This window comes from Electrophorus electricus, chromosome 15 (assembly GCF_013358815.1).
Source record: "Electrophorus electricus isolate fEleEle1 chromosome 15, fEleEle1.pri, whole genome shotgun sequence".
Taxonomy (NCBI): domain Eukaryota; kingdom Metazoa; phylum Chordata; class Actinopteri; order Gymnotiformes; family Gymnotidae; genus Electrophorus; species Electrophorus electricus.
Genome location: NC_049549.1, coordinates 9,757,001 through 9,774,216, shown reverse-complemented (window position 1 = coordinate 9,774,216; position 17,216 = coordinate 9,757,001). Strand labels below are relative to the sequence as shown.

The 17,216-nt window shown below is 43.6% G+C and overlaps 1 protein-coding gene across 2 annotated transcripts in view; it reads right to left on the bottom strand.

The window, feature by feature from the left end:
* clpb (caseinolytic mitochondrial matrix peptidase chaperone subunit B) overlaps positions 1-17,216 on the bottom strand; it is a 37,234-nt gene that overhangs the window by 15,367 nt on the left and 4,651 nt on the right. For both annotated transcript variants that reach the window (XM_035534047.1, XM_027016833.2), the window contains 4 exons: positions 15,521-15,607; positions 7,700-7,803; positions 5,957-6,085; positions 1,695-1,792 (listed from right to left, as the gene is read on the bottom strand). In XM_035534047.1, the coding sequence (XP_035389940.1) occupies positions 1,695-1,792; positions 5,957-6,085; positions 7,700-7,803; positions 15,521-15,607 (418 nt within the window). The remainder of the gene's footprint in view (positions 1-1,694; positions 1,793-5,956; positions 6,086-7,699; positions 7,804-15,520; positions 15,608-17,216) is intronic.

The window sequence follows — 17,216 nt, the reverse complement described above, 5'->3', positions numbered from 1 at the left end:
CACACACACACACACACACACACACACACACACACACACACACACACACACACTTTGTATATACACACCTACTGTAGAATCTCATACATACATCCACATATGTTAATATATGTGCTGATAAAAACAATTAAACATTATATAGACACACGGGCTTGCTTTAAGATATGGTTTGATAGTTTTCTCCAAGTGTGTGGCAGTAAAACATATTCTGCTGATATTTTAAACGTTCAGCGATCCTAAAGACGTGAAACATATCTTTGTTAGAAGATTTTCTTCAAAAGTTGAAATGCAGGCTTTTAATGAGATTAAAAACTCTTGCGTGAGATGTATACATTTGGTGCATGAAGAGTTTCTGAATGAGTGCAAGGTGTAAATGATCTGTTTGATGTTTTGGTAAGAATCCAATTTTGACATACTTAAGAATCCAATTAAGTATGTTAATATTTTAGTACTCTGGATTCTACACAAAATCTTGCCTAGATTGTTGCTTGGTGGTGTTCTTGTCATATGTTTTGTTCATTTGGGTTTATAGGTTTTCTGTTCCGTTTTATAATATTTTCTTGGATTTTAAACATTTCTGGTCAGTCTTTCCATCTGTTTTTGTTTTTTGGTTATTTTTGTCTTCAAAAATTCATTGTTTTGTCAGTTGGCAGAAAACAGTCAAGTCTTCTGTTGCATGCCTTTTTTGTCAGTTTGATAATTTGTTTCAATTAATTTATCTGATTTTTTGGGTTTAATCAGATTCTAATATGGTAATCTGTAATGCTTTGTTCTGTCCATTTGTACAAGTGGGTATATTTTTATAGTAATTGGGTTATTCACACCCACCTTCTCCCTCCTTTTAAGCAGTAAAGAGTCTCTCTCTCTCTCGCACGCCTGCCCAGACGTCTCACTCTTACACGTGTTCTTCAAGCTCATGCTTTGCTCTTTGTTCTTACCTTTCATCTTTTCTTTTCGCCCAATACAGACAGGTGTAAACAAGGATGGACTGGTGGGGGTGTTCAAATAAAGGCACATGCTTTCTCCAGGCCTTCACAGGCAATCAAAGGTGACAGAAAACATGTCTGTCTGTCTGTGTCTCTCTGTCTGTGTGTGTGTGTGTGTGTGTGTGTTTGTGTGTGTGTGTGTGTGTAGCACACACATGTGCATAACTGAGGCTCAGGTGCATACATAAGCAGATATGTATGAACCTGAGCCTCAGCTATGCACGTGTTCCTGTAGTTAATAGGATTACAATATATTAAAAAAAACCTAATGTATTTTTTGTAGGACCTAAATGGCTACACTTCACACTTATGCAGGTAAAAGTACTCATGCTTCAGAATATGGCCCAAATTTCAGTTCTACATGAGACATACAGTAGGCAACATATGCTGTCCACAGAACACACACCTACTAGTTAGAATATTCATTTGCATATTTAAGCCTCCTGAGATATTCATGTTGTTATGGCTATATTAGCCTTCGCAATTCAGAAATAATATATTATGCAACCCTAATTAAAACTCTAGAAGCTACCCTGTAAAAGCCTGAACTTACAATTTAGAGTTATGCGAAACACAAACAAAAACAAACAATATTAAAAGAAATCTCATATAGCACACCTTTAGAACTAAAACGTAGCTCCTTGTGACTTTTCCCTCTCTGTCTCTCCCTCACACACACACACACACACACACACACACACACCATACCTTGCTCTCCCACTCCTTCAGAAGTGTATGCATCTCTCCTTCCTTGGCATAGGCCAGTGGAGTGTGTCCCAGATCATTGGTCTGCAAGGGGTTAGCACCTGCACGCAGTGATAGGACATAGGTCAAAGGTTGGCACCGGGGTTGTGGGTCAAGCTGTCAACCCAGTTAGGGGGTCACGGAGTTAAAAGTGAGGAGCTCATAAAAAAAAAAAAAAAAACTCTAAGTGTGCCAAGAGAAAAAAATAAAACAAAAACCTGGACTGACCCTTCTGACCGGAGGCCAGCAGGACAATCGGCTTATGCCAGCAGCCATCCGGATATGCAGATACCCAAAAGTGTGTGCAAGTCAATGAGTTAATGGAGGGTAAAGTGTGTGCGTGTACACATTATCCACATCAAGTGCATGTTCTCGTATGGCAGTACTGTGTCTAAACACTTGGAAAATATTTAAACACCATCAATTAATATTGACATCAAGAGAGTTCATTTGTGGTTTGAGAGACCGATCTGCACGTGTGTGATGGATTTATGAACAACTTCCATATTAAAACCGTTTTGTGTTTAGGTGTGTCTCCAACATGCAGTTTGGGTCATTCAGAATGACGGGGCCATCACAAAAGTGTGTGTGTGTGTGTGTTAGGAAGAACACTTTTCAATGAGCGCCCCAAACCAACTGAGACTCCCCACTGCCCGACTGCTTATACAGTTCAAACAGGATGAGTGAGCACTACTGGCTATGCTATTGTTCTCTCATTACAGCAAGCTGGCTTGTGCCTGCTGTGTATTAGATACCAGCCAGTATCGAAGTAAAGTGACAACTGTGGAGTCAACAGGGGGCTTGATTCTCGTCTTGACTTTTCCCTGCCTCTCAAAAGCACGTCAATACAGCCCTGCGCCCCCCAGAAAGCACACACGCGCTTCTCTTTCTCCGAGAGTGAATGCTGCTTTAGATTTTAAGTAAAGCCAAATCATTGGTGTCGTACAGAATATCTAACATTTCCGCAGTGTTTTTCTATGCAAATAAAAATAGAATTTCTTCTTGTGTAAAAGTAACCATATCTCAAGAGGTTTTCCATTACCATCTTACCTTAACCTGTCCGGCACAGACCCCAAGCTCAGCACCACGGTGATGGTGTCTAAACTACGTCAAGAGTCCTGAACAGCTCCCGAAACAACATGATCGCATCCATATGACACTAGCTGCCATCGGGAGAGACAATTTCTTGGAAATGGTACGCGTCCTCCTATGCGAAAGGGTCATTAGTCACCTAAAGTCGGTTCCACGGAACCATTCCGGTTAGAGCCGTGGGTTCGCCGTTAGCGTTAGCATCGCAGCCATTCAGGCAGGTTGCAGCTACACTGTAAGGGCTGTGGTTAATCGCAGGCATTATCGATGAAACGCGCTCAAACCAATCTGGATCGATAGAGAGCGGACATAAAACGGGGAAAAGTAATAAAGAAACAACACTTGCTTGTCGTCCCTTAACGCATTCTCTCGATCCGCTCGCTCTCTCACACACACAGATAATAAATAGCATCATTTAGACCTCTAATATCTCTTTCTCGCGCTCACGGTGCCCTCTGGGCATAGCGCGCTAAAGGGAAACAACAGTAATGATTAGCTAACGCTGGGAGATATGCGCACACACACGCGCACACTAATTTATTGAAAGAATAATTAGATATTTAGAAAGTCACTGCGTACACTTAATCCAGCCTCTGTCTTGTTCCTTCTTCCTCTCCCTTCCTCTCTTTTATGTTTCTAGGGGGTTGATGGTAGGGGATTACCCTCTAAGGATCAGGGTTCAGAGGTCACGGCTCCAACGATTAGTCACTTTCCACGGCCCGTAGCCTGGAGAGGCCCGGGGCCCTCGGCTTGGCTCCCCTACAGCCAGGGTGAGCTAAACCGGGTCCGCAGTCAGACCGGCGACTGGGGAACCTCCAGGATGCTGGTGATAAATGAAGGGGTCGAGGCAGACACTCATGTCCGGCCACTCATAGGGGAAATAAGATGTCTGACCAGCCCTCAGGTAAGACCTCTTTGTGAGTGTAGGAGAGCGCGTGTGTGTGTGTGTCTGTGTGTGTGTGTGTGTGTGTGTGTGTGTGAGAGAGAGAGGGAGAGAGAGTGCGAGAGAGAGCGGGAGAGACAGAGAGAGATGAAGGGAGAGAGAGACACCGAGGCTAGAGAATCTGCAGGTATGACAGGCATCTATTTCTCATGTTTATTAAGGTATGTCCTAATGGGTTCCGAACGAAGGGGGGGGGGGGGGGGGGGGGGGGCAAGAACGGTAACCTGGACATTACAGATCCACCCGCTCCAGAGTAGGTGGGCCGCACAGATTAGCCCCTCCGGCCAGTCAGTCCCACCGCAGAGGGGCTCGGGGATTCGCTGACGAGCTGAGTCAGGTGCGGCAGCAGAGGAGGGAACTGTGCGCGACTCTGGCCTCTGCTGGGCACGCTCCGTTTGCCTGTCCTTCACACAAGCTCCGCCCCAATTTGGGGGGTGGGGGGGGGGGTGGGTTTGAGTAGAACAAGGAGCAGTGAAGAAACTGGTATGTAGAGCGCATCATCTTGAAGACCAATTCCAGACAGATCACTCTCTTTTAAGCACCAGCAAAGTAATTTTTTTAATCATCATGAAACCGAACACCCAAGATCACAACTGGATGACGTCAGGGACGTAGTCGGTGCGTGACGTGAGCTACCCCGCTAGCGTGTCAGTGGGTGCTAATGGCATGGAGAGAAGCAGCTAAATAAATATCATAAATATCCATATATGTTTATTGGACTGCCAGTGTGTGTGTTTAGTAGACACATTTATTGCTCATACTTTAAACATTTCCATTTTATCAAATCTTAAGCATTTTTCCAGAATTCCTTTACTAGTGTTTATGTAGTAAAACACCAACAGTTTACATCTGTAAAGTGGGTTGTTAGCCTTTAACGAAGCTATGAGTGATCATCAAATAGCCTTCATGATGAAAAACTCGCGCAAGATCAACACAATGCACCAAACACTAGCAATATCAGATGGGAATATGGTTGTGTTGAGGGGGTCTGTAGAATGCTCCCTCTATTTCACTCACAGTGGCTCACTGGGCCTGTCAGGTCCATTTCTCTGAACTGCCAACATTAGAATGTTTGGGTTTGTTCAGGCCATAGGGTGAATTGCAGGTGTCAAATACAATATGGTTATAAAGGAATGAATTCTTAACTCTGTTCCCTTACCGCCATATTGCATCTGACAGATGCAATTCCCCCACTGTGTAGCATTAAATTCCATTCTATTGTATCTTTTGTGCACTTCAGTAGATGCAGAAACTGTCTCGCTGTGATGATGTCATCACTCTGATCGATGGTTCCTGACATTGGACGCTGCTCTGTCTGCAAGGGTGTGTCCACTGGCAGCTGAGACTTCTGGGTAATGGGATTTTTAACTGGTAATCAGATTTTTTGGTATAATATATATATATATATTTATGTTTGTAAGTTGTCCTTTTTGTTGAATTTGAAAATGCATATGGTGCTTTAGGTGAATTATTTCATTTCTGGAAGGAGATTTGAGACAGTGTTGACACTTAAAGTGTTCCTTTAGCCACACCCTTTTTACTCCTCCTGATTTCTGTCCCCTCTCCCTCCCTGTCTCTCATTCGCTCTGAAAGCATTAGTTGCATATTTGAATAATGAAGACTAAACCCTGCATGATCCTGCTGTTTCAGCTACATAAATGTGTTTTAAATCTAAAAACACTCTTTGCCCTCCCACCCATGCATTCTGTATGAGCAAGAGTGCTTTTGTTCTGTAATTTGCTAATAATGGGTGTTTGAACGGACCTAGTGTGAGTGTGTGCTGCTCATTCTTATCTTTTTACTACCCTTTGGGCTTAAACACCACACTAATCTAAACGCCGTAACACCCATTTCCCCTGCCACCAACACACACACTTCCTGCCACCCTCTGGGAGCAGGTCAAGTAACCCGTAGTTCTTCCACTCCAGGGGTGAAAGGTCAACTTGAGCCTAACTGCCCCAGGCGACCTGGGTCACTTGTTTAAGGAAGCAACTTCTCCCCAGGAAGCAAACAGGGTGTATGTGACATCTGTGGTGAAATCACTGTGATAGAGTTTATAAAAACCAGTTATTGCACAACATATAATTGTTGTACAATTGCAATTATGGTAAAAGTCTTTCACTAAAGCCGCTTTCTACATGCACTGCAATTTGAAATAGTTCCAAGATTTTGCGCTGGTGGCCTTTCACCTCACCTTCCTCGAGGAGCACGCGGACAGTGTGAAGGTCGTCCGCGAGAACGGCGTAGTGCAGTGGCGTGCAACCACGGAAACTCGCACGGCTACTAAGACGACTGCTGAACTCATCCTCCCGACTGACCAGCACTGGGGAGAAAGACAGATGGAGATGCAGAGACAGACAGTGGGGAAGGTATAGTGACCGAGAGCAAAAAAAAAAAGAAGAGATTGAAAGGTGCAGAGAGAGAGAGAGAGAGAGAATATAATTATCTGCAATTACTAATTGCTTGGAAATCTGATGTGATCATACATCAAGGAACCATAATAAAGCACAGCCACAAATGAAGGTGAGAGAGAGAGAGGGAGAGAGAGAGAGAGAGAGAGAGGGGGGGGATGACAACAAGAAGAGAGCAAATCAGACATTAATCTTTTAAAACCACCACACAGAAAACAAACAAGATCAGACTTTTCAGAAGAGAGGTGAAGGTAGGGACAGACAGGCAAGGAGAGAGAGACAGGCGGAGACAGACAGACAGAAGAACGTGGGAGGCAGAGCAAAACAGAACAAAAGTAAGAGAAGGTAGAAGTTAATCAAAGAAAGCCATTTACCTCTGACATTAGCACATATTAAACATAAAAAACCAGACGCATACAGCTCTAAATGTGCCAGAATTGCCCGTGTTGACAGTGTTACATGAAGCTGGTTTATTAGGTCTTTTTAGACAAACACACAGTACCTCATATGGGATAATATAGTTCCTTACACACACAAACACACTTTGTGAGCTCTGATATCCAAAAGAGACACATACAGAAGAGAAATGAAATAAAATCATACACACACTTCCTCTCCTTCTGCACCCCCAACTTACTTTCTTCCCCTCATTGTCTCTCTTTTTCTATGGCTTACTCGCCCCACCCCCCCCCCCACCCCACCCCCGCTGTCAGGCTGGTCGTCATTGGTAACTAATGTCTGAGAGCTGGATAATCACAGCTAACTCAATAAAGCGTCAGAGAGAGAGGAGCATACCATCCATCACACACACGCGCACACACACACAAAGCCATAGGAGTACTTTTCACAGAAACACACACACACAGAAACATGTTACACACACACACACACACACACACACACACACACACACACACACACACACACACACACACACACACACACACACACACACACACACACTTCTGCCTGCCCATCCATCACAGTGCATCTGGGAAAGCTGCCTCCCAGACGGCCCAAAAAACTGCCAACAATACAAATGTGTGTAATATACATATCATATATAAATATGTCTCCTACTGCAGTGTGTGTGTGTGTCTGTGTGTGGCTGTGCCTTTTTATGAAAAATAATAAAAAAATAACATGCTGCAAAATGGATCTATTACAGATATGCAAATAAGTTGTGTGTCGGTGTTTGGATATTCTATAATACTGTCCATGGGTAAATTGATCTTTGTAATAACACACACACACACACACACACACACATGCAGTGTTCCGTATGAGAGAGGGGTTGAAAGACTTTCTCCCCCCCCCAAAAAAAGAGCTCTTTGGCTTTATGATATTACAGACTGATGATTCGGAGGCTCTCAGGACGACGACGACGATTGTGGCGGTGATGATGGCTGAGCAGAGTTGGAGGGACTGTGTTCCATAGTAACAGGACTTGCCTCCAGGCACTGCACATATGCACTGACGAAGACCCCCATCTATATATACACAACCCCCCCCCCCACCCGTCATACCATCCAGGGAGTGTACGCCTTTGTCCCGTGCAGTTCCGTAAACACTGCTGAACTCATCCCCAAGGTTTGGATCGGCTCCGGCTTCCAGCAAAACCTTCACCACACTGAGAGAGAGAGAGAGAGAGAGAGAGAGAGAGAGAGAAACACTTTTCAGTGTAATGCAAAAGTGGATTGAAATATGCATCCAAAAGCCCAGCATGTTCCTGAAATTCCTCCCATCCTGAAGCACCCTGGTTCTTACAGCCCTGCTGTCCATACCCCACCCCGAGGGCATTGGGTCGCACAGGGCCTTTAGTCCTGCCTGACCCAGTCACCACCGTCCTGTTAACGACGGGGGGATTTCACCCTCACCTCGTGGTACATCACCATCAGGCCGTGCAGGCACCGCACATGTAGGTCGCAGCTCTAAACGTGTAAGGCAATGCTTGTTATTCCAGATGTTTGTATCATGTCCACATGGATTCAGTGATCTGTTCTGCTTTCCGGGAATGTACACCCCCTCTCAGGCAGAATCCAGTAGAGAGAGCGTTTGAAGAAAGCGACTTAAATTTTGCGTCTGACTTCTGCAATGGATGAATGAAGTTGAACGACATTGTCATTGAAATAGTTCCCATCAGCCCAGAGGAGGGAGGCTCCCTTTGTTGCCGCGGTGATGTCCGTCTTGCCTGTCCATCTTGGTACACATTTCCCATGCTCCACTGCTCTTCTGGAGCCAACCACATATTGCGAGCTTCCGGAAAGTTCCAGCCACCGGAACGCTTAGTCGAAACGTGTACGCTAAGGAAGTCAGTGCAGCGTCAAAACAAATATGTATCCCTTAGAAACGGCTTTGAACGTTTGAACATATATGCATGAAATGACACAGACACAGATCTCCAGGTACCCGACTTCCAGCACACTATATTTACCCAGTTAATGTCTTGGTCAGTGTGCACTTGACCGCGCACGCACACCCACACCCGCACACACCTCAAACTTTGCAGAAGAATGTTCTCTGTGTGTGATTAATCAAAATGACAAAAATAAATCAGTTTAATTTAAGACATTCAAGCCAGTATTTTACTGGCACATCAAAGGTTTACCAGTCTGTTAAACTAAATTGTAAAACACTGCAATATGTAATAGTATAATCACAATCTAATACTATGCTGCTGTACTGGTTTATTTTCATTAATTGTTAGTCTTGTGTTCTGCCTGAATTTTCCTTTAATTTATAATCCAAGAGCCACCAATAAGCATGATGCATTTGTATAATATTAATATCAGGGGCTACTAATCATCTATTTTGGCAATTTAAATGTCTACCTATATTTAAAGCCAGTGTAGCCCATTATGATCTCTGGGGATTTTAGAGCTTTAGAATTGAAAACATGGGGTTTAAACAACTTAAATGTTTTACATCAATAGGCCAAAAGAACACAGAGTCTGCCAACGACAAGCCAAAATCACAACTGGCTCTTTTGTTTTTATCCTGTTGGTTCATGTTACTCACAAATTAGAGATGGCACGAAACCAATTTTTTTGTACCGATGTAATACATACATCTTCCATTTGAATGTCTCCAGATATCAAGCTGATTTTTTTTTTAAATTAAAAAATACTGCAGAGCTATGGATCAGTTGTTTAGGTGAAAATGGTTGTGGAATTTTGTTGTGTGTGAGATGTATTACATAACATTACATTACTACAGACATCATGCATGGTTATGACAAATATAAATCAAATTATTAAAAAAAAAGTTAAGAGAAACACAAAGACAAACATTTATAGTTTTTTTTTTCCTCCCAATGTCAATCCCAATACTAGTCATCACTTGATTGGTTCCACGCACGTGCGCACAAATCTAGGAACAATTCTGTTAACTTATCATTTTCCAGTCCACCATAAAACTCAGCAGGCTAATGGCAAACTGCAGTTTTTCAGTTCTCATGCAGTTTGAAAACAATAAAGCCATAGAATAATTAACTTTATGAATTTAAAAGGAGTGCTTCCCTTGATTTCAGTTGTTCTTTCTCCCGTTGTTGAGTTTCTGAGGCTCCTTCCCCCACCCCTGACCTTCCTTTACTTCGCAAACAGGAAACAAAGCCAAACCTTTCCAAAACACTAAATTAGAAATTAAAATCACCTTTTGGTCGTGGATCTGTGGTGCTAAACAGTGCCAAGATGCCGTTTTGTCTCCAGGAAATGATCTCACTAGAAGGCAGATCACCCAAGACTGGATTTTCAGGGCTACATCATAACAATGCAAGTCTTCACACGTGTGCGAGTGCATGGATGTTTGCATTCAAATTTAGCTTTAATTGTTAACGTGATGAAACGTCTACAGTTAAACTTGGACAAATTGTGCTCAAACTAATGGTTATCATGTGACCTGCTCAAACTCATCTGGCAGTTAGCACATGACCTGCTGCTTCAAAGCACTCCTGTCCTGTTTTGATGTTGGATTTGTACGTATCGGTTTCTGTAAAAAAAATTTTTTTTGCCCGATATCCAATCCAGCATTTTTAGCTGATATTGATCTAGTTCCGATATGTGGTATTGGATCTGTGCTTGCTCTACTAATATGCATATTAATCATCAGTATCATTATTTAACATACAAATATCTCTGATCCTGAGGGGGCAAAGGGGAAAAATTAGCCAATGATTAGTCATATCCTGACAGATAAACTCCAGTCACACCCCCACACGAATATCCTGTTTCACTCAGAAATGCATAATGACCGAGAAGGAAAATGTTATATACTTACAGCTCACATTATCTGTAAGGGACCTGTTCCGTTCTGAGAAAGTGAATGTTTAAGAGCTGGCAGGAATTTCACAGGAGAGTGAAAATCTCGCCTAAACTCACTGAGGGATTTAAAACCGTCAAAAGCTGGTCAAACCCTGTACGCTCTCTGATTACTGCAAGAGGTCTGCCAGTTCCGCTGACCAAGCCGTGACCTCTCATGGGTGGAGCCCGGCTCTGTGCCTGGTTCCCGAGACCGTAAGCCTGATGTGCGGAAACAAGGCTAGTTTCAGAGACAACGATGCTCTGGTTTCTGTCAGTTAACGAGCAGCAGTGTTCAGACTTCATTTTCAAGAAGTGTGCTTTCGCGCATGCACGGGTACATTTGCCGGTGACTTTGCTGTAATCATTTACCTAAAACATTTTGAATATGTACACATGTGAGCGCCACCATATTTCTACATTCTGTGAGAAAGGGAGAGAGAGAGGGAGAGGGTATGAAGAGTGAGAACTCCAGGAACCATTTCATGGACATTAAAAGGAGAAACGCAGACATTAAATTGCTGAGAAAGAGATACTAAAAGGATCGCATCTTATCTTAATTCAACACTGATGGAGACATGAGTAGTTTCCCAAGTTTAATTCCTTCAGATTCCAAATTAAACTTGATTAAAATGCTACCTTTCATATTTAAAAAATCCCAGCATTTCATTCTAAATAAATCCAAATAAATGACCAATTCTGTGTTTTTGAGAACTCACTCTCTCCTTCTCCCTCACACACACACACACACACCTGCTTCCTGTCTCTATGTCCTCTCTATTGTTTACAAAACATTCTTCATGGAAGTCAGTGGGTACTTCTTTCTATTGTCAGAAAAAACCCAGACAGCCAGCTGTCCAGTGCTGACTCCCTACACGTGAGACAGGTGGAGTGTCAGCAGTGTAGGTCAAGGTGTGTGTGTGTGTGTGTGTGTGTGTGTGTGTGTGTGTTGAGACATTATCAGTGAAGCTGTTCTGGAAAAAGTCCCACTGTGAAGATTTGTTAATAATCAAGTGATCCATCTTACTGAATTTTAAACTTTAAATTGATTTAGGACAGCTGCAGTGTAAACCCATGCAGATTAGTCACTCATGTTACACATTTCTGCGTCTCAAATTCTCAAAATTCAGTTCATCATTCCTGGTTCTTCCCACTCCCCTCATTAGAAACACATTCCTCATTCCCACCCATTCTGACATAATCCCAAACCATTCCCACCATCACACCCTCCTAAAAGATGGATAATCCCTCTTTCCAGAAGCAGCTCTCCACCTCCTCTCTTTCAGAAAGAAGAAAAGCTTTAGCGCTTGTGAGCCCCCCCCCCCCCCCCCCGGTCTGAGTGGGGCCTTGTGTCCAGCCAACCCCCCCCTCCATCTGGAATGGTCAAGAAGTCCATTGCTGGGCATTGTCCACGTGAATGGACAACCCCTTAGGTCACACACATATGCATGCACATACGCACATATCAAAGCCCGGTAAAACACACATCTCCTTACAAACCCGGTTTTCCTTTACTGCGCAAATGCATGGGACACATTGTTGGGTTTGGAACTGGTGCTCAGGCCTTGATCTGTATTGGACCCCGACCACCTAAACCAAAACGGGCTCTCACATTCTCCCAAGCCCGCTCAGATTCCACACACATTTCTAAAAGGGAAGGATTTTTAAATGTTTAAACCACTTTAATGGTATTAACCATCCATATTCACCATTACAGTTTCTGCTTCTGACCCTAAGGAGGGTTTTCAAATGTTTAAAGACTTCTCACAGCACCCTTAAAGGCAATTTCCTAAATACAGTATACAGAGAACAGTATACAGTACTCTGCTAAACAGTTACAGCTACATACCAGTTATACAGGTATGGCAAAACAGCAACACAATTACAGCTATATACACTGTTCCGCAGTTACAGCCAACCACTATTACGCAAAAATCCTGCCACTCGGCCTTCGGTTTCTCCGACGCTCGACAACAGTAGAGTGCTCTCACTCAGTCATGCTGACAGCAGCTTTAAGGGCTTCTAAGACATCCCTTGAGACCGTAAACTCTTAGCCAACCTCCTGACACCAGAAGAGTCAAACTCTCCACCATCAACGCATCCCTCTCTCTCTCTCTCTCTCCCCCTCTCTCTCTCTCTCTCTCTCCCCCTCTCACTTTACACCTGTCCCCAGCTGAGAGACAAATACCTCTTAGTGTCAAGATGAAGATAGTGCCACTGTAATCTCCTTTTTACGACCAACCTGCCCAACCTCCAAATTAACACTGGCTGCTGCTCCAAATCTGGCCCGACACGTGGAAGTCTGTGGTACGAACATCGGCTGTGCTCACGTCGTTTTGCGATTCAAGTGCTGTTATTTGTCAGCTGCTGCAACTCGATCAACCTACTAAACAGGATGTCAACCTCTGTGTTGGGCAGTGAAGAGGCTGTCCATCTGTCTATAGAGACCTAATTAGGACATGTCACAGAAAAAACACAATTTTTTTTTTTTTATAAAATAATGAATACAAACACAAACATTAAAAAAATAACCGTGAGAAAGCCAGGACCTAAAAGAGGTAGATAAAAAAGTGATGAGAGTGATGGGGGGGGGGGGGGGGGGTAGTTGCACATACAGTGAAGAATAGAGAATACTGAGTAACAGTAGCTAGAGATAAACACATAAAAAATAAGGCGCCAACAGCCATTTGAAGAAGAGATACTGAGAGATGACTAGATGGATAAAGGAGAATGCTCTAATGAAACATTTCCTGATGTGGGCGGTCTCTCATCAGCCCTGAAGCTCTGATTGGTCACAAGGGGCTTTGAGTGACAGGAAGACAGAGTCAGCGTCATGACAACCATGAGTTATACCACTCATAACAGGCAGAGAGAGTGCTGCACAAAAACGCGCACACACACAGAGCGAGCGACAGACAACAAAAAATACCCGCCAGCAGTGTCTAAGTTTTCTGATGGATTTGTAAAAGGTAGTGATATGTTTAGAACAGACACTGATGGAAACATCATTAATCTATCGTCTCTAAATAAGAGAAAGGATATTGAAATTCTGCCACTAGAGAGCGCGAAAGAGAAAACTCCTTTACTCATAACGATAAATAGATACCTATTATTTTGGTCATAAATATTTACTACAGAGCATTCTTCAAAAAACTCAACATAATACACACTGGCAAAGTAAGCAATTATTCTTACACACTGAGGATAGAAAACCACACAGACAGGGACAGAAAATCCGCCAGGGCTAGATAGACGCACACAAACACACATGTGTACACAGAGTCTTGTTTACTATCCTTATAGGGACCTTCCACTGACATTTACTGCTACATCTACACCTAACCCTAGCTCTGACTAACCCTATCCTCAGTAACAGTCATTTGAAAAACTAAAGTCAAACAATTTAAAGTTAAAAAACAAGCCAAAAAAAGCATTTGTGCATTATAGTCCCCACAAGGTCAAAAAAAAAAAAAAAGGCAGACGTTTCTGTGCTTGTGGGGACATTTGGTATACACGTATACTCGCCCACACCCACAGAAACACAGGAGGGTTTGGGTAGGGTACAGTTCTCACAGATGGGTGTACTAGCAGCAGACGGTAGCCAGAGGTAGTGAGCCCCACCCTGAGCCCCTAACAGAACCCATCCCCACCTCCTGCTGGGTTCTCCTCTGCTCCCAGCACCCCTCACGCTCGCTTTCCAAAGCCCTCAAATCTTCGCCTTCCCTCCATCCCCATATTTTCCTATCGTCCACATACTTCGTTTTCCTAATTCCCAACACTTTCACCTTCTCCCCCTCGATTTCTCTCCGTCTCCCTCTCCCCCACCCATTCTTATGCTCCCACTTCCGCCTGGAACGTTCCCGCAGTTCCTTGTCACTTCAGGTCGGCTCCCTCCTCACCTCGCCCACCAACCTGACGAGCAATTATGCCCCGAGCCACTTCAAAATCACCTGCACCGCCAAACCGGCCTCGACGCTGCAACGTTCTGCCCGGTAGCATGTCTAGAAAAGCGTTATATGTGCCCCTTCCTCGCCGTATGTCACTGGCTCTGGGAGCACCGGCTCAGGGGGTACAGGGTGAGGTTTCGGGGGGGGGGGGGGGGGGTGCGCCCCTCTTCGCTTTGAAGGTCTGGAGGTCTCTGCTGTGTTTGCCCAGTCAGAATGGCATCTGTTTCATTTCAGAGGGCCAGTGGCCCACACCCCTCCGCTCAAAAGAGAGGGCATGCCCCCACTGCCACACGCTTCTTAAATTGGATTCTAAGCCCCAACAACCCCCCCACCCCTGACTCCTCTCATTTTCTGTGTGTGCACTGTGTGTGTGTGTGTGTGTGCTTGAGCATTAATTACACTTGGTAAGAAGTGGGAAAAAGGGGACCGACTCCTAGACAGTTACAATTTTCCACTATGTATTCACAATCCCACCCTTGGCATTGTGGGTAAGGAGTGAACTGTGCAGGTAGTGGAAGACTTCAGCACATGCTACACGCAAGGGGGCCAGCAGAGGGTCTCTGTATGCAGGTGAGCCCCAATTCCACCCTGCACGGGTTTCATCACAACACCAGGGCCCGTCACAATTTCCAAGTGGAATACAGTGATGTCAGAAGAAGGTCTGACTCATCTGACTCGTGCTCAATTAAAACAAAAAACCAACACCATACCTGAAATAATAGTTACCTTTAAATCTAGGCGGTCATTTCAAAAAGCAATTTATAATAGCGTTGTGAGATTTTTTTTATACAAATGTCTTTAATGAAGTTCAAGTAAAGGGCTTTTTATTACATAAGCTGACACACAAAGCTTGAAAGACTACAGAAGCAAACAAAACTCTAGAAACTGCAGAAACTCAGCACGAAGCATATTATAACTCATTACTTGTCTAATCTTACACACAAAATATACAAGTACCCTGAACAAGTATTCTGAACACCGTGGTCATGTAGGAGCATTCATCATCATAATCAATTTCACAAATGCAGGTTCTAAAACACTTATCCCATATACCCAGCGAAACACACACACACACACACACACACACACACACACAATCTCTTACTTGTGATGTCTGTTCATGCAGGCGACCATAAGTGCAGTCCAGCCCAGACGGTGACGCGTATTTGGATCTGTTCCATCTGCCAACAACCTGAGAAAGAGACACGCAGAGACAGACAGAAGAATAGCAGTAAGTAAAAGGAAAAAAAAAAGAGCAAATGATCCTGCTGCCGTCTGTCTCAGGGCAAGAGAGTGTGTGTGTGTTTACAGTAAACACAACCTCCTGTGTTACCTCATGCATCCAGACTGGCCACTAACTTAAAGCACTTAACACATCTGGTGTCTTTTAGCATGGGTGCATGCATGCACATGCACTTTGTAACCATCTGCACAGTTGCCTCTGGGCTAAAGCCAGGCAACCTATTTTAAAACCCAGTGTATCAGTCAGCCACTTTCATATCCATCTTTTTCTCTCTCTCTCTCACACACACACACTTCACACGCTCCATTGCTCTTTTTGTTTAACAGATTATTGCCAGCAGACGTGCAGACAGGTGGACGGACAGGCGTGCGTGCGTGTACCGCACAAGTGAGCAGACACATGTATCGGCTGGAGATCATGTAAGAACAGTGAAACTGCGACTACCGAAGTAATTTAAGAGTTTGCTTTATGCTCCAGTTCGCTACAGAACATGCATACCTTCTGCAAGAGTCACACACACACTTGACTGACAAATAGATGGTGCACCATGTTCACATGCCATCTCATCTTTCTCTCTCGCCCACACACAAACTTGGGGCGAGTGGTATAATTGTCACAGGCCAAGCTGGCCGTGTGTGTGTGTGGGTGTACACCTCAATACTATGCTAGCAAGTTCACGGCTTGTGTTTCATCACTCTTCCAATCTCTCCAAACCTTTCTTTCATCGCTTCCTCTCCCTCCATTTCTCCTTCGCCTTTTCTAAGGTGTGCCGGGTACTCACTATGCAGTAAACCACTGCTGCCCTCCAGTGGATGGATATGTGCACTACCTTAGTTACAATTTTACCACTGGTTGAGATAAATTGGTGTCTTGACATGCTGTATAACATTAGAGTGTACATCAGTGCCAAATCTATTCAATATTTTACAGGTTACTAAAAATAAATCATAGATGGATTTGCCTGTGATTTTGTGGCAATTGATCAATCCTAACTCAGCCAATTTAAAGTTGACTGGTCAAATTTGCCATTAAAAAAGTGTCCAATTGGCCTTGGAAAACACTTCCAGTCCGACACTCAAATGGTCCACAAACCATTTCATCTTAATTGGGCAAAAGCTTGTAGTCTGAGAGACATGCGTGTGCTTTAGTGTTTCTTTAAGGTTCATGCCTTATGCAATCAGTCAAGGCATGCATGAGTAACAGCTGCTGTGGTTACAGGGCTGACTGCTCACATGGTCTAAAAAGGCCAACAGTTACTGGCAATAACAGGCAATAACTATCGTTATGGTAATTACTGAAGATTAGACATTCTAAATTCTAACCTTAGATTACAAAAATATCTGTAGATTAGCAAAGCATCTGTTATGATGGAAACATATCATGAGAGAAACATTTGTCATAATGTGCCATAGACAGGGGCGTAAAAATTCAGGTTCACAGTCCTTTGGCAGTGTATTACCTAGTAGACTAGAGAATTTTTATATTATTATAATATTCAGGAATTTGTAAGATTCCAAAAGTTCAAAAGAATTTTTACAGGAATTTCTGAACCCAAACC